We start from the raw sequence: 25,179 nt of genomic DNA on the forward strand, positions 1-25,179 counted from the left end.
TGCTGCTAAGCAGGAAAGCTCGCTATAATGTTTTTAGTTTGACAGCTTTCATTTAAAAACTTATCTAAATCTCTATTGGCTTACTTTTAGTTGTAGAAAAAAGTGCCGGATTTTATATTATCATAATGCATTATGAAAGAATCAAACGAGAATATCCTCTTCATTTATGTGTTTGGCATAACGATTACAAAGAGTTAGAGAAGTTATTACAGTCGTCAGAGGTATGAATCGTATTTTGTCCAAAAGATCATATTTTAATATAAATATATGTATATTTCTTTTTAAAATGTATTGTATCTATAGAAAGCAAAAGTAAAAACGTCGCTAGAAAATTATAGCTGTAGTTCTTACTGAAGTCTAGAAAATAATATGCTGAAAAAAATCTTTCTTGGAAATATGTGTATTTAGATATTGTAATTAAATGTCTTTATATTATGTAGTTTCATATTCAGTTATAATCATTTACTTATAAGTTTGTATCTAAATATCAAATGAGTGATAAAAATGAACTTGTGTATTCACATATGGTACCTTTCACAATGTGAATTAGATTTTTAAAAAAATGCTTTTTCTTTTCTTGTACTCATAATTTGTTTTGTTGAAATTTAAGTTTTAAATCTTAATCTGATATAAAATTTTCATTTTAAATTTGTGACACATTTTTAATGCAAAAACTTTATTTTAATGCTTGGTGTAAAATTTTATTGTTGCATTTATTTGCTTGTAATATATTGAATTCGTTATTATTGCTTTATGTTATTTTAACATTTTAAAGATTATTTATTCCACTTCTAATGAAAAAAAAGGACAATATCTTAAATATTTCTGAGTAATTGTGTGCTTCATTATCTTAGAAATTATCACTTGAGAACTCTATTTAATAATATTAAATTGTAGTAAATTATTTTTAAATATAAAATTCAATCTCAAAACTATATATTTTTCACCAAAAAATATTTTCATTGATTATTAATCTAATTTTAATGTATTTTTTTCTCTCATTACATTGTATTATTTATCTTAGAAAAATTCTTGGTCTTCCTTTCAAATGTTCCAACTAAAAAAAATAATAATAATAATGAGCTTTTATGTTGCTATGATATATTTCAATAAGTTATACAAATCTAAGTTAAATGTGCAATTTAAGTTTTAAATATTATAACAGATGCATAAAGACTTCTGATGTTTGATTTTCATAATCAAGTCTTTTCAATCTGTAACTAAAGCCTTGCAATATTTTTTTTTTCTTTTCAAGTTTTTTAAAATTTAAATGAACATTTTTTTAATGTTGTATTTATAAAAAAATAACTGATAGTAAGCTTTAAAAAAATCATGGCAGATTATGAATTTCTTGGTGTTTAGAAATATTCTTATAATTAATAATTATAATATTTGTTTCTTTTACTCTGTATTTTAAACCAGAAATAAATCAAAATCTAGTTAAAAAAAGGATTAAAGGAAAGATTACATTTTTTTAAATTATTATTTAGGAAAGATTTTTTAAAGTTATAGTAAGTAATTTGATCTTATATTTAAAAACTTCAAGTAATCTTTGCATTCCTTAAGAGAAGGCAGAATTCACTTTCCTTGTAGAGAAGAGTAGAAATATCAGTTTGAAACAGAGTTTAAGGAACTAGAAACATTTTTACTACATTTCTTTAATTTAAATCTTTAATTTTTTTTTTCCAGAAGTGTTCTTTTAAAACTGTTATGCTTGTTTTTTAATAATCTATAAAAAAGGCAAGGGAGATATACAATGTCAGTTTTGTTTTATTTAATTGTATTGCTTTGAATTAAAAAAAAATAATAATTATTCTAAAAATAATTTAATTAATGAATTTTAACTGCTGATGTCAAACTTGAAGGATTAAGAAGGAAATAAAAGTGTTTTTTGTTTCTTTTTTTATGATATGTTTCTCAGTATTTCAGAAAAATTTTAAATCAAAAATGAAAGTTTTCTGATGACATTTTTTTACAGCAGTTAGAATTTCGTTTTATAAGTGAGTTTTGAATAATGTTTTTTCCCCTCTTCTAACTAATACCTCACTCTTCCATGCAGTAACGAGTAAATACATATTTTTAGAAATTCTTTTCTACAAGCAGCTATTTTATAATTGAATTGAGTCAGTTTAATTTTCTCACCTGTTCTGCATATTTAAAATGCACTGATGGTTTGGAAATCTTCACTAACTCCTATAAATTTGTTTATTCAGTTAATTAGAAACAATAATGTATTTTTTCCCCATAGTAAATATAAAAATGAATTTTTCCTTTTTATTGTCTTGTGAACCTACTATGTACTTTTTACATTGGAAACTAATTTTAACATTAAATTTATTCTTGATTAAATAAATTAGAGATAAGACATTATAATTGTTAACTTTATACATTTTTCTGGGATTGAAACCTTCAACTTATATATAAGCATGCACTATATTTTTGAAATATTTTCATTTTCAGCATGACATCGAGAAGAAAGATCCAAGGGGAAGAACACCATTAATGCTTGCTGTTACATTAAATCATTTAGAAACTGCCAGAGTCCTTCTAAGACATGGAGCCGATGTCATTGTGGAAACTAAGCAGGGTTACACAGGTTGGTATGGATGTCATTGCTAGACCATTTGATTTATCCTTCTTTTTGAAATATTGATTATATATATATAGCTGTTTTACTTGTTATAAATCTGGTAATGGAACTTGCAATGTAATGTAAAAAAAGATTTATATTTTACTTTTATTGATGATTTATGATGATAAATGATTTCTTTGTCTAATTTTTGAAGTGATAAACTAAATAAAAAATTATCTTATTTAAGATTTTTTATTTGTCCCATCTTAACACTTCATTTAAGAAATTTTGTTTAATTTCTAGTCTTTATTCCAACAAAGTATTGATGGATCAAAAATTTAACTTAAAATAATGTCTCCATTCATTACAGTTTTACTTTCTTTAATGAACATGTAATTGGGAAATTTTTGATTTTTAATGTTAGATATCTTTTTATGAAATAAAAAAAAAAATATTTTAAGTTATGATACTGATAATAATTTAAAAATAGCTTCAAGATTTTTTATAAAGAAAGTCTAGTATTCAAAAGTAATATGAAAGACATTTTAGCTTTTTGACTGAAGTTCCATGGGTTCAGTTACAGAGGTGTAGTATGGAAATTGGGATAGACTGTGCTAGCCAAACTATGACTTTCATCATTTGACTTTCAAAATTATGAGGTCCATCTCAAACTAGCTTAGTGTAGCAGAACTTTAATTTAACTGTATAGTTTAAAATGGAAATAATATTCTTTGTAAATGAGGATAATTTAAGTACTCGTCTCCATGTATAATTAAGCATTATAATCTAAAAGATCTTGCAATTATTGTTTATTACAACTTTATTTGTACATTTTAGATTTCTCGTGCTGAAAAATCAAATTGAAAATTTATGAATTTCCAATTTAATTAGAGAAATAAGTAGATAAAATGTAGAATATCAATTGGAAATTTAAAAAAAAAAAAAAAAAATTACTTCACTTAATAAAATAAGCATATAGTCATACCTCATTTAAGGAGTATCTCCCATAATGAGCAAACTAAAAGTAAGAGAAGTGATGCTTTTATAGAGCAATGTTTCGCAGAATGAGATATTATGACGTTAATGCTGGATTGGTCGGTTTCATGGATTCCAGTCTTTGTTGAACACTTGTTTCAAGAGAATCCTTATTTCTGGATAGAAGATGCTTTGGCCAGATAGTATTGTGAAACCCAATTTTGAGAGATTTGAGCTAGTAACTAGGAAGCCTTAATTGATGAGATTATGTCTCTGGCCAAGATTATTAGGCTAGGATGGATAGCTATGACATCAATGAGCTTATGAAAGAATATAAATAGAACTATCAAAGAGCTTATAGAGCTGCATTCTGTGTTGCAGTAAAAGGTTGTGGATGAATTATGAGAAGAAGAAATTCTATCTCAACAAAGTAACAACTTACAGTAAAATATGGAAAGTATGGGAAATTATTGCATTGTGCATTAAGAAACATCATCTAATCAGTCAATAATTATGAATACTACAAATACATTTAATGATAAGGCTGTGTCTCATTTTTGATAGAAGCTTAGATCCAAAGGATCTTTAGACAACCTTTCTTGTTAAAAAACATGCATTATAAATAATAAATTACAATATTATAAATTTCTTTAAATACTTCTTTCTAGAATGAAACACATCGTTCTATTTTACATGGATTCTCATAGGAAAAACTGCTTCATTTAATTAATCTTTTACATTAGGAATAAGATTTGGGAACATATTATGCTTGTTGAGTGAGCTAACCTTTTCTTTTGATATAAGCTTAATTCAACAATTAACAATTTTTTTAAATAAATCAATAGAAAATAGTAAAAATTCAATTAAAAAAATTAGTAAAAAGATATTGTTATAGCTTAGTGCATGCTATTGCATGGGTTTTACAATGAATATATTATATGAAAATAATTATGGAATCCAACTATATGATATTTAAATGATACTATGTTTTTCTCAAGAATTCTTTTACTTTCTTCGGACTTATGATTCATTTCATTTTTAGTTCTTTCATTTAATTATTATTGTGTTAAGGAAAATGAAAGAAAGATTTTTTTTTCTTTTGAACCCATTTATGTCTATTATTTGAATTCTGATTATGTGAAATTTATTTTTATTCTCCAGCTGAAGATGGTCAGTATTATCTGCCTTTTAAGAATAAATAAAGCAATTTGTCATGTTGTGTGATAACAAAATGCAACTATATTATGGAAAATTATGGAGATTTTCAAATGAACTTTTAATGCAATTAGATAAAAAAAATCTGATTTATAGTCCCATAAAATCTAGCCAGAAAGAAAAAAAAATTCAAAAATGTAGTAATGATTCTCTTTAATAAGAATCATTTGTCAATCAATCAAGGTATAATTCAGAATTAGAAGTATACTGCTCTTAAATGTGAAAAAATGAAATATTACTGTATGTATACAGTTTTCAATTTAGTATTGCATTGAATACATGTTATGACTACTTTCTAAATAACAGGAAAAGCAGGATTAAATCTTAATGTGATTCATGGCATTTTTTTCCTTTTTATATATTATATGCCTTTATTTTTACATAACTGAAAATGTAATGGAAAACGAGTTCTTGTTTGTTTCATTTCTTAATCTATCAGAAAATTTCAAATTTAAATTTCATCAATAGATATTGGAACCCTGACATACTTTCCTTAACATTTTTTTTATTATTATTGCCTTCAATGTTTTTAATAATTTTGTGAAATTTCTATTAAATATTTTTGCTTTTCATTAAAAAAAACATTGTGTATCTATTTTGAAATTAATAATAAATGTGTATCTAAATTGAAATTAATAATAAAGGTATTCAAATTTTGTATGCTATAATAATTGTAAGCATTCATTTATTATTCAAACTGTTAGTGCTTGAAACAGTGAGAACGAATGAATAATGATTATATTTAGCATTTTTAATAAATGCAAATTATTTATTATTATTTTTTTCCAGTTGTCCATGAGGCTGTAAGCACAGAAAATGCTCAACTCTTACAAGAAGTTTTAGAGAAAAGAGACTTTCAACGCTACAGTACTCGTGCTATTGGGATTCCTGATTTACTTTCCAAAATACAGGGTGTATGTAGTAAATAAATAATTAAAACATCTTATTATTTAGGGAATGAATACTGAATTAGAGAAATTTTGAATAATGTTTTGACTTATTAGGGTATTTTTGTATTTTTAGACACCAGACTTCTACATTGAAATAAGCTGGGAATTCAAGAGCTGGGGTATGTATTTCTTTGATATATTTCAATAACTTAAAATAATGAAATTTTAAAGAGTATTATAATTTTTTTTAATCCTGTATTTAATGTTTCACAATAATATACTTTTTAAAGTTATACTTTATATGCATGTTATTTTAAGGTTGTTATGTAATATATTCACATGTCTTACTTTATTCATACATTTATTTGTGAAACATTATTTTAACTCAACAACTGGCAAAAATTAAGTTCTTAATTTAAATACACCATGTCTAGTTGCTTTAATATTTTCTATGAAAGATAATTTCATCCTATAACACCTTGAATTCAGTTGTAAAACAAACATGAATCTTTTCTAATTTCAGAAACAAATTTTTTTTAAAAAATTATCACTGTGCTTTAAAATAAATAAATATTAGTGTAAAATTTGTTTCTTCCTTTTCTTTTTTTCCTCTTGGCTCTGACTGAAGGAAATTGCCAGATTGATTGACTAATTAGATTAAATAATTGATGACAAAAATGCTTATACATATGGAAAAGTGGCAAAAGGAAGTCAAAATTCTATTTTACCTTCATCAAAGTTTCTCTTTGATTTTGCACATGCGTTTTTAAATAAGTATCCACTTAATTTTTTTTGAGGGGGGGGGTGCAGGGTGAATAAGCTTTTGCTTACTCTCATAGTTTTCTTTTTAATAACAAAATCTTATCAATAATGAAAATTGAAAAGTGTCATATAAGAATATTTCTTTTACAGCTATTTATTGTACAAAAATATGTTACATAGAAAAACATATTTGATTCATGTTTTCTGTAAAAAGTAATCCTATCAATTTTGTATTTTAAAGTGTATGGATTTTAAATAGACCTTGAAACTGTTTTTATGTGACCATGCAAAATGCATGCTACTTTGTAATGAATTTATCACAGATATATTTCTTTTTAGTTCCCTTACTGTCAAGATTATGCCCTAGTGATACATACAAAGTGTACAAATGTGGTATGTATTCAGTTTTGATATAAAAAGTAGCACAAAGTAGGTAGTTGTCAGTGAATATAAAATACTTATATTGATTCAAAATTGGGATGAATTTATTAATTGCTATTTGGGAATTAGTTTATACGTTTGGAATATTTACATGCTTGAATCTGCAGAATGTCTGAGAAAATGAATGTTTTTAGTCATGCTGTTCGAAACCTTAAAAAATGAGAAGTTTGGAATGTGAAACTTTTGAAGAATAATTCATAAGAAAATTCAATCAGAATGAACAAAATATGAATTATATTGTCAGTTGTGTAAACCAAGAAGTTTTAAAGGGTTGATTTTAGTTTTATATAAATAATTTTGATTTTTAAACATCTTAGAATTATTATTTTTTTTAGCTTTCAAATTTCTTTTTAACATTTGCATATGTCTCTTTGCTACCAGGAAATTTAAAATTCAACAACTGATACTTTAGTTTTTTTAGTAAGTGTTGAAAAATTAATGTTAAACGTTCATTCAATTTCAAATGTTTTAAGTTATTTAATACACTTATTATTTTCTATTATTAGCAGAAATACACTATTGTATAGTGAATAAATGAAAAAAATTTATATGGTGAGCTGGGATCACATAATAATCTGAGAAGAATCACAGTATGATTCTTGGAACTTGGTGAATCAAGTGAGCAGGAGGAGGGGGGTTGATTAACCCTTAGCCAAATGTATAAGTAATTGTGCAACTTATTTTAAATTTAAGATTGTTTTTGATTTATTTACTTTTATTAAGATTTGTGTATGCTTCTTATGTGTAAATTTACTGAATATGATTTTCTGTCTTTATTTTTCTTCTGCTGTAGTATAATATTTATGCATTTACTGTTTTGAAATTCTGACAAAAACTGTATGGAAATATAAAAGTCATATCAGTATGCATAAATTGCTGTATTATGTATGGATATAACTGGAGCAGTGAGGCACAGTAGTAGTAATTGGCGCTAACACTTGGTGTCCTATTAGGAGTAAGAAAAGGATTGATAAAAAAAAAAAAAAAAAAAAAAAAAAACCTTAAATAAATGAAAATAAAAAGCCCAATAAAGAACTGGCAGACTACAATAAATATAGAACTGCAATAATAAAGCTTCATAGTACTGGTGGGAATTCCAGGTATCTTGCATAGTAGACACAACTGTTGAAATCCTAGGAACTAAGTCAGAATTGCCTTTTAATGAAGACTATGGATCATTGGATTGTAATGCTGGGAAATGCCATGTAATATTTCATGACTTGTATAATATTTCTTGACCTTGAATTGTACAGCAATTTATGTTTATCAAAATAAGCTTTATAACCTTCTAATTTTTCAGAAATGATTTTAAATATGATATTCACTAGCGTTATTTTCCAAATTTATATATTTATTTTGTTGTAGGCTCTAGTGTGCGCATTGATACTACACTCCTAGGATTTTATCAATCTAAGTGGCAACGAGGGAACAGAAGTTATATCTTTAAAGGACATGGTAAATATTAGATTTTTAAAGTCTAAAGTATGTTTTATATGAGAATGGCCAACTTAACATTGTACATTATAGTGATTGTAAGTAAATTTCATAAAATTATATGCAAGGGAATCTCATTTTCATAAAATATATGAAAATGAGATTTTCAATTTGACATTTATCTCATAACAGTGTGCAATTATTAAATTATTGTACATTTATTAACTGTACTCACTATTGTATTAACTGTTCTCACTGTACAATTATTAAACTAATACTATAATAATATTTATCATTATGAAATTCAAAATATAAAACTATGTTGGATTTTTTTGTGTGCTTTTTCATGTTGCATACACTAAACAATAATTGGGAAAACAAAATTTTAATTATTTTTTTAAAAATTTTAATTTAGATATTTTATAGTTGATAAAAAATTGATGAATATAATTTTTGCTTACTGACAATTCAAATATCATCTTGTGTGCCTATTTTTTTACTTATAGTTTATTCTTTTTTCAGAGGATGGTGCTGTTATAATGGAGGTGAATCATGATTCAAGGAAAGTTTTCATCGAACAGATGAAGGTGTTTCCTGCTCACATGATGAGTGTAATGGTTGCATTATCACCTTCTCCTGAGCAGGTTGCACTGCGCTTTGCTGCACCTATTGTAGCCACTTATGTAGATACAGAGAAAATAAGATTTGAAAGGTTTCTATTTGTATATAGCTTTGATTTATTTCTAATAATTTTTTTAAAATTGTACTTTTATATTCAAGTTTTATAACCAAATTATTTTTTTTTATATTCTCCTCTCTTTACAAATAAAATTTGTTTACAAATTGTGAAAAGTTGCCTTTAATTTATAATTATGTGTTATTGAATTATTTATTATTTTATCTAATGTGATTTTTAAAAAATTGAACTTCTTAACCACAACCATCATTTCTTAAGAAGGTACTTGTAAACTAATGTTTTATTGAGTTTGATAATTATGAATTCATATTTGTGTGCTATTTAAATAAATAATTTTTGCTTGTGCCTAGTAAAATTTAGTTAATTTACCTTAATGGCTTTTAGTGAGCTTGAAATTCCCACTATTATCTTCTGAAAACTATAGTACGAAATTGAAAAAGAAAAAAAAAAAAAAGTTTCATATAGTTTTTTATGATTTAAAGAAACTTTGCATGAAGTTCTGTGAAATCTTCATCAAATATTTAAACAAATATTTTATTAGTTTCAGTTTGAAATTCCTATTTTTGATTATATTTGTCTAAGTAATTGGTTTTTGAATCTGTTGATTTCAAAGAACTGAAAAGGATATTTTGTATCAATTCTAGGTTTTAAAGTTGATTAACACTCAAATTAATTAAAAATATAAATTTCAATCAAACTTTTTGAAATTATATTAAAAATACAAAATCAAAACAAGTGAGGAATAAAATTAAATTTTGAATATTTTTTAGAAAAATTATCGAATAATCGTTGGAAATCATTTAAAAAACTTTATGGATAAATGTTTAAATATTTTGCTGAATAGTCTTAATATAGCAGTGGTAATAATATTTTAAAGTGTAGTATAGTATACTTTATCAGAAAAATAAAGACTGCTTTTGATTTGCTTGCCTCAAAAATAAATCAAAGGGGAAAAAATTCAAAATGATAACATTCTGACTTTAAAAATTTGTTTGGTGTGTTAGTTTTAAGTTGTTGTAGAAAGTTTGTAGTTTATAATAACATGTTAGAGAAAGCAAAAAAACAAATTTGCATACAATGGGAATTTGTATAAAATTTCAAATAGGATTCGAGTTTTTAATAAATGTGATCTGTTGGTTAACTTAAAAAAAAAAAAAAAATACTTAAATGGTATTGGGAATTATAATTTAAAAAATGTGATCAAGTCCATGTAATAGCAGAAAAATCTGTTATAATAGGTCTTCATATTTGTAACAAAGTTTTTATTTATCTTTATTTTAGAATGATTAATAATTGCGATTTTTTAGAAGTATTTAATTTTATATCAATTTTTCTCTCTTTAGGCATTGTTTGCATGTAAAGTTTGTTTTTTTGTTACAAAGATATTTTTATTATATCCCATTATTAACAAAACTGGTTACAGCATTTAAAATGGAAGTCTGTTTCACATTTTTTAAATGCGAACTTAATTTTATCTCTCTTTAGGCCTCAAAGAATTAAAGTAAAAGTACTTTGCTAGAATTGACTAAGATCAGTCTTTCTTAATATTATAATTTTTTGAATGATTAAAATTATACATTTGGTGAATTGAAGTATTTTTCCCTTCTGTTTTACTTATTCTTTGTGATTTTGTTGTTAATTTTATTTTATTTGTAATCTTATCTTTGAGAAAATTTTAAACATTTTTTCTGCTTTCTTTTAAAATCAAATTGCAATATATGCTATATTAATATTTTTAACATTTATTTTATTTCATACAAATTAATATTGTAAAGATTTTACTAATATCAATTTTTTCTAAATATTTCAGCCCTAAAACAGGAATATTGCATCGCAAAAATAGTAAAACAGTGATGGTTAATGGCTATGAATGCAGGGTAATTTTTTACCTTATACTCCTTTCTTTTTTATTCAAATAAATTATTGCGTCAGATGATAGATTACAACTGATTTTAGCTTATTGTGGATTAATAAGTATATACTTGAAACTGGCTGTTGACATTTTATTTTCAAAACTTTGTATTTACTTATATTTGCATTTCATTTATATTTATCAGAAATGTAATAAATGAGTTGTTATTTTAGCTGTTATTATTAAATAAATTTTTTTTAATGTTAGATGTTTCATTTACTATGCACTTTGAATTTTATTTTCAAGCCAAGCCCTTGAAAGTAATAAATAAAAAAATGAAAAAACAAATTTCTTTATTACTATCTCTTGAGTTATTTTTATTGTTTAATAATTTTACTTTTTTGAAAAAATAATTCTAAAATTCTTATTATACAATTCCTTTTAGGTTTATGTTGCAAACAATGTGGAATTGGTTACGAAAACCAGAACAGAACACTTATCTGATGCAGATAAACGAAAATATAAAGCTACGCGATCAGCATTCCAATCTTTTCTAGGAATCATGGAAGTTGATGAGCGCACTAATTCTATGTCGGTGACTGGGGTAAGTTTTAATATGCTGCTTCTTATGTAGCATCTTCATTTACTCGTAGTTATAAATTTCAGATTTGTATTATGCTGTAAGATTTATTTAATTTTTTTCTTTATTCATGAATATTTTATTTTAGGATTGAAAGTAGTAAATGTTATAAGTGTCAAAAGCAAAAATATTAAGAAATCAATATATTTGAAAAAAATTTACACCAATTATAGAACTACTTATACTATAACTTCTTAATACACTTTTTGAATTTCACAAATGATTACCCGAAATTTTTTGTTATTGTTGTTTTCAGACAATAAATCATTGCTAATTTAAAATTTTAATATGAATAACCATGATAAATTTTTCAGAGTACACAAAGTATATAAAAGAAAACATAACTGTTTAAAAATAAATAATGTAAAAATTATTACATAAAATATTTTTAATATGGAATGGATGATTTTTTACTTGATTTATTATTTCACAAAATTCAAATTTATCATTAAAATGATTTTGCCTCTGTAATTTCCTCTTTTCAATAGCACTGCAATTTATTATGGCAAAATAATTGACATTTTGCAGTTGGATTCCATCACCATTTTAAAACTAAATGGACTAAATAATTCATTAAAAAGACATTAATTACAAAGACAACTATCACTTCCCTACTACAAAGACACTATCATAATTCTACTAATTTTATGCAAAGTAATGAAAATAAAAATGATGATGTGAAAAATGTTCAAAAACAAAACAAACAAAGCAGTTATTTACAATTGATATGCAGAGTATTCCTAAAAAGTGAAGCAAGTATTTGTTTCCTTAACTATTGCAATTAGGCATATACTTCCAATTGTAAAATTTCTTCAAATGAGGTACCCAAATATGTTAAAAGATTTTGGCTTCTGTAGAGGTAAGAATAAAAAGTTACAAAAACTACATTTTGCACATCCCTGTAGAAAATTATTATCTATAAATAAAGTGTAGTTTTTTTTTTTTTTTTTTTTTTTTTTTTTTTTTTTTTGCATTCATTTTTCATTACATTCATTTTAAGGACACAAAGTTTAATTTTTCTATCAGTTAAGCGTGCTGATATATTAAAAGGTAAACTTATTGACTTAAATTATTTTTCCATGCCTCAGACTAGTATTTGAGAAAGTCATTGATAATCTTTTTCAGGAATAATATGTATATCACAAAAGGCTATTAAAAAGATGAAATCCTAATTCATATTTATAACTATGCAATTATTAACTTTCATTAAATTTTGAAAAATGGTCAAATAAAGTATTATTTGAAGTACTTGATACACTTGTTCAAAATCAATAACTTCAACACCTATACTAAGTTGTATTCTTTTAATAATATGTTTGTGCACACTATCCTGTGTCTCAATAGCTACATTTATTCAGGCCTTTTGAATTCATTAACAAAATTCTGCTGCATCTACATGATATGTATTATATAAGGAAGAATTTAAACAACCATATAATTAAAAGTAAACAGTAATCAAATTAGGATCAGATGATGGTCAGCATCCAACATCCAACCATCATCTTACAGCTGCCATATGGTGAGAAGGAGCTCTGTCTATTTACTGCTAATACATCCATAAAAGTACTCTCAAAGGCTAAAAAGTTGATACAAAATGTAATGAAATACAGATTAGTACTGGAAAACATCAAAATTTATACAATGTGCATATTCAAGAGTATTTGCAGCTTTGGTTTGGTGACCAGCTAATGTGGTCCTCCCCCTCTCTCTTTTCTTATCCTAATTGAATTTTTTGGCATGGGAAATCATGTGGGAAAATGATCTACTTAGCATTACTGAGTAGAAAGTCAGAAACCAGGGAGGGGAGAGCATAAGAAAGAATTTTGAACGTATGAAGTTTCGAAAAGGAATTTGCCAATAGCACTTTGGCTCAATGGAAAATAATTGTCTTGCTCAATTTGGAAGTTGCAATAAAACTGGAATTTGTGTGATTAGACAAATATTTTTAATACATAAATTAATTAAAAATTATATATAATATGACTATATAAATGCTTAATAAATATTTGGAAATATTCAGTTAATCATTGTATTTGGGTGAATTATTTTCCATTACAGAAAATTATATTTCAGTTTCTTTTTCACTTACACCTATCATGTTATTTTTCTTCCTTTAGGAAGCTCGTTCGCCAAACCCTTGTGCGATTACACCCGAAGAATATTTTGATGCACTTGTTGATCTGAAAGGACGAGATGTTGGAAGGCCTAGAGAAGTATCTACAAAAATACAGAAATTCAAAGGAACTATATGGCTTTGTGAGAATTATCCCATTTCACTTCAAGAGCAGGTATAATTTTCTCTGAGTGAAATTATAAGTGACTGATTTATGAAATGATAATATTTACTTGAGTATTTATTTCACATAAAATTTTTTAGATGGTGACAAAGCTATATTTAAATTTAGTGATATTTTGCATACTTATATAACTTTTAAAATGATTTTTAAAAAACACCAAATAGAGATACATTTAAAGTAATTGGCTTAGTGAACAAACATAAAATGTGCATTTTTTTTAGAAAGTTCCAGCTAAAATATTATTGCTTCTAATTAGAACTATATAATATGGGAAGATGCTTCTTCAGAATAATTCTTCTTAAAAGTTTCAAGAAAAATTATTTATCTTTAACCTGAAAAAAGGGAAAGTAAAAACTGAAACTGAACAAATACATATGATATGTGAAACATATGATGTATATCTCCTGATGAAATCTCTTTGAATGGAAACATCAAACATTGTACTGGCATATTTTTTATCTGTAGTGAAAACAAAAATGTCAAGATTATTTTATTAATTTTCTTCTGGGTAGTACTTTAGGATTCAGTATGTATTGATAACATAAAGATGGAATAGGATATGAACATTCATGTTTTTGATTATTAACTTTTTATAAATTCTTAAGTAATTCATTTGAATTTTTTTTTTATTTTCAGCTCATTCCCATTATAGATTTAATGGCAATTAGTAATCGTCATTTTGCTAAATTAAGAGATTTCATCATGCATCAGTTGCCTGCTGGTTTTCCAATTAAAATGGGTGAGGTATATAATTTATATCTCTATATTTTCAAAAGGCTTTTTTTTTCTGATTATTATTCAGTTTTTTTAGCACAATGAAGAATATTATTTATAAAATCATATTTTTATTAGTTGAGCAAGCATCTAGCTTTTATTTTGAATATGGTTTAAAATTATTTCGTATGGTTAAAATTTCATTGAAACTATATCACAGTCTTGTAGGCTTTGTTTATGCTTACTAATGTTGTACAAAATTATATGTAATTGCAGAAGTACCACTTTTTCGAGTTTTACATGCTAGAGTTACTTTCGGAAATGTGTTTGCCTTAGACTCACCAGTTCCTTGTGTCTCACCATATAAAATCGATGGCTGTTATGCTTGTGAAGTTGATCCAGCTTGTTTTGATGTGCCTGAAAACTATATCAAATTTGGTAAGAATTTCATAAATATTTTTTAAATTATAAATTTTTTTAAGGAAAAAAACTTTTTCTCTTATTATTTTAAAGTAATTTGCTTATTACCTATAAAATATGATTTTCTTTCAGAGTTTGAGGAAGTAAATTTCATTGCAAAACTAATTTTTTTGTGGCATGCACATATTTCTGCTACTAAAAAAATATTTCATTTATTACTTTTAAGAATAATGAATATATTTTTTATCCTGAAATTGCTATTCCTATTTTTTTCTTTTAAATAGTTTATATTTTGGCTTTTATAACTACTTTCTTGAACACTATAATGAATTGCACAATAATATTGAATAATTTTTGCTCTTATATCTGTGTCATATAATATATATTTTTCGTTTTAAGTTCCCAAAACTATTTCTTTTAGGCATTTTAACCCCACAAGGGAATGATATGCAATAATATATGCATGTTTCAGGATTCTTTGTTAGACCTATGCCTTGACTTCCACCCTGTTACAGGCATTTTCTTTACCTCACCCTTATTTTTATAAAATAAATGTCTTGTCACCAAATAAAAGTGTGGAGGATTTCTATATTCATTGCAGGATTTTTCAGAAGGTTATTTACTTACAAAATAAAAGAGTCAGTACATTTAATTAACAATATTATACATTTTTTTAAATGCAATTATTAATTGCTTATTTTTTATCTGTACAATTTTCACTTTTAATATTATAGATATGGTTTCTACTTTGCATTCTTTGACCTGTAAATATTCTAGAATTTTATTTCTGTAAAATTCTTGAGTATAATAAGAATATGATTAAAATTAGGAATAACTGTATCAAGGTAAAAGTTAAATACTCTTAATAAACTTTAATTAATTATATGTACAATTATTTGCATCATTAATATAACATTGTCACCATTTTTTATTTTAAAAAAAATCGTCTTTCCAATATCTTCAAAAACCATCTGTTTCCATTGCTACCCCATCTTGTATCTTGAATGTAAAGTATATGGGATATACACCAACAAAGACTTGTTATTCTCTGATTGCCAAAGATAGCAGTTAATAGCAAAGTACATGAGAGCTTAAATATTTCAGATTATTTTTCTTGGCAAGAACTTAAGACAAAAGAAAGGAAAACAAAATATTAAATTAAGTAATCCAATATTTTCCTGAGCACAACTCTATGGCCTGAATATATATTTTTCTGTAATATCCATTTTTAGACTGAAAAAAACTACAATATAGCAATAATATGTATAAAGTATTATGGTTAAAACAAGAAGAAATATCAACCTGTGAGAAAATAGACAGAAAAAATTATTTATATGAGATTAGAAGAGACTCGTGCATTATGTAGTGTGGCCTGCATAAATCATAAATTTTGATCACTTCTGTATTGATGGTTTAAAATTGAAATTTTAGAAAGTACAATGCGAGAGATCATTTAGGGTCATGTGAAAATGATATTGAAAATTGTGGTAAGTAGGGAATAATAACAGATTAATATGAAAAAATGTTGTAGAAATTGGTTTCTACAAGTTTGTGTGAATAGTGAAAGATTTGGAATTCTAAAAGCTTACTGAGTAGCAATCAAAGAAAAAAAATATTTGGATCTCAATATTAAAGCAACCAGTGGGGGTACTGTCCTCAAAATGTTCTTACATACTCACAAATAAAAGTGTTATCCCATGCCCCATATAAAATGAAGACCTTGGGTAAGACCATAAATACCTTGCATGGCATTGGTGAACAATAGTTACAAAATATCAATATTGGATGAAAATGTAGCATTTTTAATGAATCTAGCATGCAACCTTGGGTGAAGTTCGTGCCAATTATTCCCTGGCATCTAGCAGTAGGTACTCGAAAATCAATTTGTACTTTAAACATGTTGTTCACAATCAGTTGGAATCAGAATTTGGGCCAGAAATACAATTTTAACCACAAAATCAAATGCTAAATTTCATATCTTAAAGTCATTGCATTTTTGAGTAATCTCGATTACATGTTTGTGAAAGTATGGATTGTCTGAAAGTTAATTCCTTGACAGATCTGGTTCCAAATTTCATAAGTATCGACATTTTAGATGTCAAATCTAAAATTTTGTTAATTTATATTTGACAGCCAGAATGACAGACTTCCTCTGAATGGATTTTACTCAAAATTTGATGTGAAGACCATATACCAAATTTCATTAGTCTAACTCAAGACATTTTTAAGTTATCTTTGTCCCAAACAGATAGTCATAATGCCAGAAATGTGTTCTTTCAACTTGCTGAGGTCTAAAATTTAGAGATTTGTCGAAATCTGGAGTTTGCATTTTTTGACAATACAATGCTTTCTTATACTTATTTGAATTACAATACTTTCTTTATACTTCATATATGAGAAAATAAAAAAAAAATTTTTTACTTTTTATGAATTAAAATTTGTGGAAAGAATGTTCTGGTATTAAAACGAATATATTTATCAATTTGATGCAACTTCAAATATAAGATTGTATTTGTCTTTATTTGCACCTAGTTTTATGAAATTCAGCTTCATTAACAAGTTTAAGGACTAAATCAAATATGCCTTTCATTTAACTTGTTAATTATCACTCTGTATAATTGTTAACTTTTACCAATATTGTTTGTTTATGTGTGTGTTAAGCCAATTTAACTCTTAGCATGATAATTTCTTTGTGTGTTGATCAGGATGCTTAAAGACTAATAAAGAGATGGGGTGAAACAAGTTATGAACCGCCGATTTTGTGAACAATATCAAACTGTACTATTCAATGAAACTAAATAAAAAATTTAGAAAAATTAAATTTTATGGGACAAATTAAGTGAAGTAATGTTAAATGTTCTATTATATAGAAAGAATTAACTATTAAAAATATAAATGAAATATTCACTGTTGATAAATAATATTGCCATATTATATTTCTTAATGTGCATTGTAAATAAGATTGTAATGCTTTAATAGCTTTTTTTTTACCTTTAAATTATAATTTTTTTCATTATTCTAGGTAACACTACTGCTAAAAGGACAACTGAAAGGCCACCCCAAACAGCTGAAGCTATTGCAGCTAGAAGGGATGAAAGGAGACAAAAAATATTGTCAAAATATGGTTATTCATCATTTCCAACTCTTCCTGTGACTGCAACTGTAAGTTTTTTATTATTGATTTTCAATGCTGCTAAAAAAATCAATTACTGAAAACGAGATTTTTATGTACATAATTTAGAAAATAAAATTTAGATATTTGCCCTCTAAGACTATCTCTAGCAAATTAATTTATCTCTTAACTATCTGTTAGATAAGATTTACCCACGAAATAAGCATTTCTACTTTTCTATCGTAATTCTTATTCTTATTCATACTTTTTGGGAAGAAATTCAAAATAATATTAATGTTATTAGAAATAGCTGAAAATTTAATGCATATGAACATGCAAATTTTGTTTCAGTAACATAATTCAGCTTTGTATGAATCATTCTTGATTTACTGACAATCATACATATATAATATGGAGCATTATGATGATTAATTTATTAGTAATAAATTCATATATTATTTTAATATAAGAAAAATTGTCCATAAGAAAAAAGTTACTATTGCTACTTCACATCAGCATACTATGTTTCATTTTGAAGCAATTTGATTGTTATGATGAATGCACTTTAAAATTTTAAATTATGGGCAAATGGGAAATATATTTGGGGTCAGAACTCTTATCTCTAAACTTTATAATGGAGAACTTTTATATTATGAATGGGAACATTTTCCTGATTTTGCGTTCATCAGAACTGCATAATGGAATTCAATGGAACTCGGACTGAAAACAATCTCATAAATATATTTCAATTTGATAAAAAAAAAATCTCATAAAATCTAAAATTAGTATTGCCTGTATAAACTTTTGAAGTTAATACTTAAAAATTCCTGTCTTTAAGAATTTAGCTTCAGTTTTGTCTTCCTGCATTTTTATTTGCAAATATGTAAATTTTTTTGTTCTGATTAATTAGTGCAATAGTTACCACTTACAGTGCTCACAAATCTAACATTCAAATAGTGCTGTATTATATAGAATAGCGAGGAATGGATCTTCTGTATCTAAATACATAAAATATTTACTGGTTCTAGTGATTAGCAGTTTGCTTGTCGTCATCAATTTTTAGGCCCAAACATGAAAGGTCATAATAAAAACATCAATAAATAAACATTCAATAGAAAGTCAGTAAAGTTTTTTGAAGAAAATTCTGAATCTTGGGTCAATGTTGATTTAAATTGAGAGATAACTAAGAAAACTGTAGAAGGATCAATTTGTCATATATAGAGGATTTGAAAAGAAGGCATACAACATGAGGACAGTCACAATGAAGAGGAATCTGAAGAGAAACCACTATCAGCCCAAGATATTCTCAAGCCCTTCAACCCTTAAAAACATCAGTCTAATACCAACTCGTAATTTTTGCTGAACATTATTCATTTGAAACACGTATCCAATAAATGCTTGACAACTAAGTAATGTTTTTAAGACAGTTTGAAAATGAAACGTGTATGAATATTTTTCATTTCTGTAAATTGTATCTAATGAAAACAAAGAATAATCTAATGGTGTTGTGAAGTCTTTTATTTTTTGCTATCCCTGCAAATTTAAATAATTGTATTATTTTTAAAGCATTTTGCATGTACTGTTCATTTGAATGTAGTAATTACTTTGGCTTCAGTTCAAAATTATGACTACCAGAGATATGATAATTGTTTTCCTCTGTATAAACTTAAACAGTTATTCAAAATTGATCTGTTTGTTTGGGTTTTGTTAAAATAATGAACCTGATGCTATGGAAGCATAATATTATACAGCTATAGTATCTTAATCTTTTTCTTAATTTGAATGAGGACAAAAATGTCAAGATAAATTTAAAAAAAAGTTGTAAACTTTTTGAGTAACAAAATAACTAATACAAATATGATCTCTGCATTATCCTGCGTAAATAATAATTTTGTCCATTTCGTAGTCTCCAAGCAGTATGGCATCTTCCAGTATATCTCAAGCTCCCCCTTCAACCAGTACTGATGCATCTACTCTTCCAGATGATACAAGTCCTCCTGAGAGTAATAGATCTTGGAGATCAGTTGCTAGAAAGCTTAAGTAAGAATTCAACTCCTAAGTATGGATTTCATTATGATTAGAATAAATTTTTCCTATTTCCTCCATGCTAACATTTACAGAAAGTTCATTGTTTTCATTCTGAATTTTCAAATCAGCTAAACGAAGAATCAAAGGAAATAATTATCTGTAAAATATCAGCATTTCATTTTTTTCTTTTAAAATTTTGAGAATTAAAAGAATGAAATTTCAGATTTATTTCATTTGTGCTTTGACTTGAGACAGCCAATTTAATCTTCAAATTAAAAAAAAAAAATCCTCATTTTAAAATGTATTTTTATTTTATACAAAGATATAAAATATCACGCCTAAGTGAAATATCGCTTATAACCATTGATTCTTAAGATATACTTTCTTGTGCTTATTTTTTTCATTTCAGAGTTTAATTAAAATGAACCAAAAAATGCTTTGCAATTCATTGAACTTATTCCTACTAATGAATTTTCATAGACATTTATTAATTAATAAAATTATTTAAAACTAAAATAAGATATTCATTTAAATTTGTAATTGTAGCATTCATTTTTCAGTTTCCTGTATGTCATATGATTACTTTTGGTCTTTTAAAACTTAAGCAAAGCTATTTTGATTCTTAAATTGCACTTGTCTTTAGAATTCTCTCAAGAATGCATCATATCAAAGCTATTTTGTACTCTTTTTTTGCAATTCTTTCAATTAATTATCAATTTTTTAGTGCCATTTTTTATTAAAATACATTCATTATACAATCTACAGATTAAATATTATAGAATTTGACAACATTTTATTATATATATTTTTAGATGGGCCTTCAGTAAGCATTGAAGTTCACTTCTACTCTAGAAATCTTTGGAGTGTAGCGTGCATGTTTGTAATGGTAAGATTTTTTTTTTCAATCTAATAATTGTTACAGTTCTTTGAATATTAAAATATGTTGACTATACTAAATGACATTTGTTCATTGCAACAAAGTTTTTCTTATTAATCATAAATATTTGATAGGCCTTGCATAATCAAAACATATCTAAGTTTTTCTGAGAATTGGAGGGCTTAGGTATTTTTGTAATACTAGACAATGCTTATTACGAGACACTTCTTTTAATTACTAGTCAATTTAATTTCACATTTCAGTCCATTTTTAATCTGCATATTAATGTTTTATCTTTATTATCTAATTTATTTTAGCAGCTTTGTAAAAATGGATATTTTTATTTATTTTTTAATATGCATATCATGGGAAATAAATATAACATTAAAGGTTATTTTGTAAGATTTCTGACGTGAAATATAACATAACCGATTAAATGAATAGTTAATATTCCTATACATTATAAATAACTAATTAATATACTGAAATTTATTTAATAATGCTTTTAATACTCACATATTATAATCCTAAAATTTTATAAGTCACAGAATTTGTATTTTTTACAAATTTATTTGTTTGACAATTAAGCTAAAAATGTATTGTAATCATTGTGTCTGTAGCCATTTCAAACCACTGTCTAATCGGAAATCTGCCATTAGTCAAATTTGACTTTCTTGAAGGATTTCAATTATGCTGCATTTTTTTAGGGTAAAGGGCTTGATGGATTCAGGACACAAAAATCTAGTAACAACAACAGAAAATAGTTTGATTTATAGGCTATATAAATAGGTATTCATTTAGTTTTATCTGAGTATCCAGTAACATATTGGTAAGTAAATAACAACAACAACAACAAACTGAGTCTGTTATTACAAGCTGGCCAGTCTCCTTAAAAGAGACTGTTTTAGCAAAAAATGGTATCAAAAGTTCTATTTCATAGAAAATCTGTTAATCAATTTGATTTTTTCTTTTTTTTTTTCTCAAAGTCAAAGGGCAATTCTAAATGAGTATTGTCAAAATAATAACTTAATAAAATCACGAAATTTCCTAAAAAAAGGAAGGGAGGTATGGCAAAGAACAAAACACTTTCTTTCTCAGTAAGGAAAAAAAAAAAAAATGTATATTTTCCCTTTTGCCATCTAATAGTAATTAATAATAATTTTGATTTCCTCTGATTAAGAAATTCAACCATCATATTTGTGATGAAACAGTAAACTATGGAGTGAAACTTTCTCAAGTTATTTAGAGTTTCTCATAGATATCTCCTCAAAAGAAGGTAATTTCTAATTGTTTCATTGTGACCTCTGTAGCACTGTTTAGGGGAAAAAAAGTATATATTTTTGGAAAAAAAATATAAAAAGAATAGTTCTGGAAACTCAGGGGCCCTGTATTGGAATGGAGAAATTCAAAATTCTGTAATGGTAAATGTTTGTGATTTTTGGCTAGCTTTCTAGTGATTTTTTTCTTTTTTTCTTCTTAAAAACATTGTACCAAAATACATTTTTTTTTTTATCAGGGAGTGGGAGGGTGAAGTTCTTTTAGTTTATGAAATGTTGAAATAATCTGAATTCATAATGTTTGCATATAATGACTAATGAAATTAAGTAGAAATTCCTTATCAAGAAGACTGTAATTTTCATTGAGTAAGAAATAGCTATCAAATTTTAAATCTATATGATAAAATTGCCTAAGACACATGTTTCTTTTTTGTAATCGGGTTTTTTTAAAGAGAAAGAAAAGAGGCAGGCTTTTGAATTATGCAAATAAAATTTTATTCCCTTAAATTCATCTCAAATTATTGAATTTTGGGTATTTTTGATGTCATACTAATCCATTGTTGTTTTTAAGTAATTATTTTTGATTCTGAAAGCATTAGAATTTTTGAATCAAGGATTCCTGACATCTGTCACTCAAAGCTACCTTACTAAATCTAAGTTTCATCCAGTTAAAAAAATCTGGCTTAAATTTTAATAAATAGAGATATATTGCTTTCCTGTGGGATTTTTCAGAGGAAATTGGCCTAAATTTATGTTAACGCTTCCACCATTTAGCAATTTACTGTAAAAATATGTACCTTTCCATCAATGTTTTTAATAAGGCTAGTTAACAGCATAGCCAGGACAAAACTTGTGCACTTTATTTTTTCTCTACCTTTGCCTTATCTCCAAAATTAAGATTGTAGTTTCCTTGACATATCTGAAGACTGACACATAAATTTCATAATGTCATTCCATAGCTAGATTTTACTTAGGAAAAAGCTGATAAAATTAAATAGGGAAATCATTTGCTCAATAAATGCTATATTTTTTTAGCAATGAAATTTTGAACCGAAAAATATAGTAGTATTTTTTTAATCCATTAATGAGTTTAGTGATTAATGTAATCTGTGGATATTAAAATAAATTGTGGCACAAAGCAACATATTCAAATTTTTAATATTTGAAGTAGCTTATAACATCTATTTTCCTGTAGTACAAATTCATTTTGTGTGAATCTTTCAGAATCTCTAGTTTGTAACAAATATCACGATCTTCCTTCCAAGCAAGACAGAGAAGATGCAAGTATTTTAATGCCTTTTTGAGCCATCCATATCATACAGAAAGGCCTAAGTCATAATCACACACAGTGTTCGTTTCATAGTCATCTTTTTATATAAGAAACTATATATATATATTGTATACATTACATATATACATATTGTATATTTCTGTGTGGGTGTTTATGTTTACAACGATCAAAGAGCTGACCGATAATGTTAATCTCCTCAAGGGATAAATTACTGAGCTCTTTATTTCTCCTGTAGTCTAGAATCAAAATTTTAAGTGTCTTGCCTGTTTACCTCCATTCCTTCATAAGTAGTGGTTACTTAAATCTCTGAAAGATTTATATATGTTTTGGTAGAAAATTGTACAGATATCTGCTGTTTTTGTTTAAAGCTAATATTTAAAAGTATTTCAGCTTACAAATTAAGAATAGGTCTATTATAATATATTGCATTTTAAGGAAATCTTGACTTTTTAAAATATTTTTTTGACTAGAAGTATGCTTTAAAATGACTTTCCTAGTAAGCTCAGATTTCTATATTTGTAAATTGTATGAAGCAGCTAGTTTTCACTTATGAAGAGTTTATCATTGAGAAGAAACTTAAGACTATGAAATTTTTATCTTGTTTGATAAATATTTTATGTAGTTTGCAATACTAGTTTTCAGTGTATACTACTATGTATTTAGCAATATTTTATGTTAATCATATTTATTGTGTATTGCATTTTTTTATTAAATATCGTATTAAAATTGTTCTTTATATCAAACTGTTTGAAGAAATATTGGAAGATAATTGTTTTTCTCCTTTACTAAAAGATGCATTATAATTTACAATGTTAAGCTGTATTCATTAATTCAATTTTTTAAAATCATTCAATCTCATTAAATTGTAATAATTTGAATTATTTGACATTATATAGAAGTTTATTTGTGCATTTATATTTTTATTTTAATTATTATGCATGACTTTAGATTTCAACTTCTGTGATTTGAGTGTACTTTATTTAGTGATTTAAAGTACAAAATTTGTACATATATTTATAGTGTGGTGATTGTTGAACAACTGTTTAGAAACTTATGAATTGTTCCAAAGGTATATCCTTTTTAAAAAAAAAAATCCAAATATATATATATGCAAGTTATAAATTCTAAGATTAATTGGTACAAATAAAAATCATATTAATACTCTGAAAGTAATAATATTTTTTAGTATCTTTCTTTTTTATTTGTTTAAAGTTATATTTATTTTTAACCAAGCTTTGTCTTTTTGGTATAAATCTATACCTTTATGCTGTTCCTTTTCAATTTGATGTATTCTTGCAAACACATATCATTGTAATGTTAATTTCTGTTAGAATTCAGCACCCCACTCCCTTCCCTTTCTAAATATAAACCTGTTTTCTTCACACACCCATAATTTTGTCCTTTGTGTCATTAATTTACAAATAAGTTTATTCCCTTTCATTTTATTCATTTATTACATTATTCAAGCTCACTTCACACATTAAGGAGATTTTGATTCCAAAATTTGAATTCAGGGAAAAAAAAACTTACTTTAAAATTGGTGACCATCTATGGGGGAAAAATGATCTGATGGAAAATAATAATTTAATGAAACTCTTTATACATCTGTTTGTAATCCTATTTTTTATATACATTCCATTATTCTTTCTTTTGCTCAGTGATTGTTGTTGAATATTTTAGAATAA

The 25,179-nt window shown here is 25.7% G+C and overlaps 1 protein-coding gene across 1 annotated transcript; it reads left to right on the top strand.

Annotated features, from left to right (window-relative positions):
* On the top strand, positions 1-24,130 carry LOC129965904 (ankyrin repeat domain-containing protein 13B-like). Its single transcript, XM_056080179.1, has 16 exons — positions 1-221; positions 2,461-2,596; positions 5,552-5,676; positions 5,786-5,831; positions 6,754-6,807; positions 8,221-8,310; positions 8,812-9,001; positions 10,797-10,863; positions 11,284-11,442; positions 13,596-13,766; positions 14,412-14,514; positions 14,766-14,927; positions 17,932-18,071; positions 19,928-20,061; positions 20,862-20,935; positions 23,428-24,130. The coding sequence occupies exons 1-15, from the start codon at positions 126-128 to the stop codon at positions 20,881-20,883; spliced, it is 1,695 nt and encodes a 564-aa protein (XP_055936154.1). The 5' UTR covers positions 1-125; the 3' UTR covers positions 20,884-20,935; positions 23,428-24,130.
* The last annotated feature ends 1,049 nt before the right edge of the window (positions 24,131-25,179 follow it).

The sequence above is a fragment of the Argiope bruennichi genome, chromosome 4, assembly GCF_947563725.1.
Source record: "Argiope bruennichi chromosome 4, qqArgBrue1.1, whole genome shotgun sequence".
Taxonomy (NCBI): Eukaryota; Metazoa; Arthropoda; class Arachnida; order Araneae; family Araneidae; genus Argiope; species Argiope bruennichi.

Coding starts and splice junctions, on each gene's coding strand:
- LOC129965904 (XM_056080179.1), top strand. CDS start 126: ATGCATTATGAAAGAATCAAACGAGAATATCCTCTTCATTTATGTGTT. Junction 2,597..5,551: donor AACTAAGCAGGGTTACACAG/GTTGGTATGGAT, acceptor ATTTTTTTCCAG/TTGTCCATGAGGCTGTAAGC. Junction 5,832..6,753: donor CTGGGAATTCAAGAGCTGGG/GTATGTATTTCT, acceptor ATTTCTTTTTAG/TTCCCTTACTGTCAAGATTA.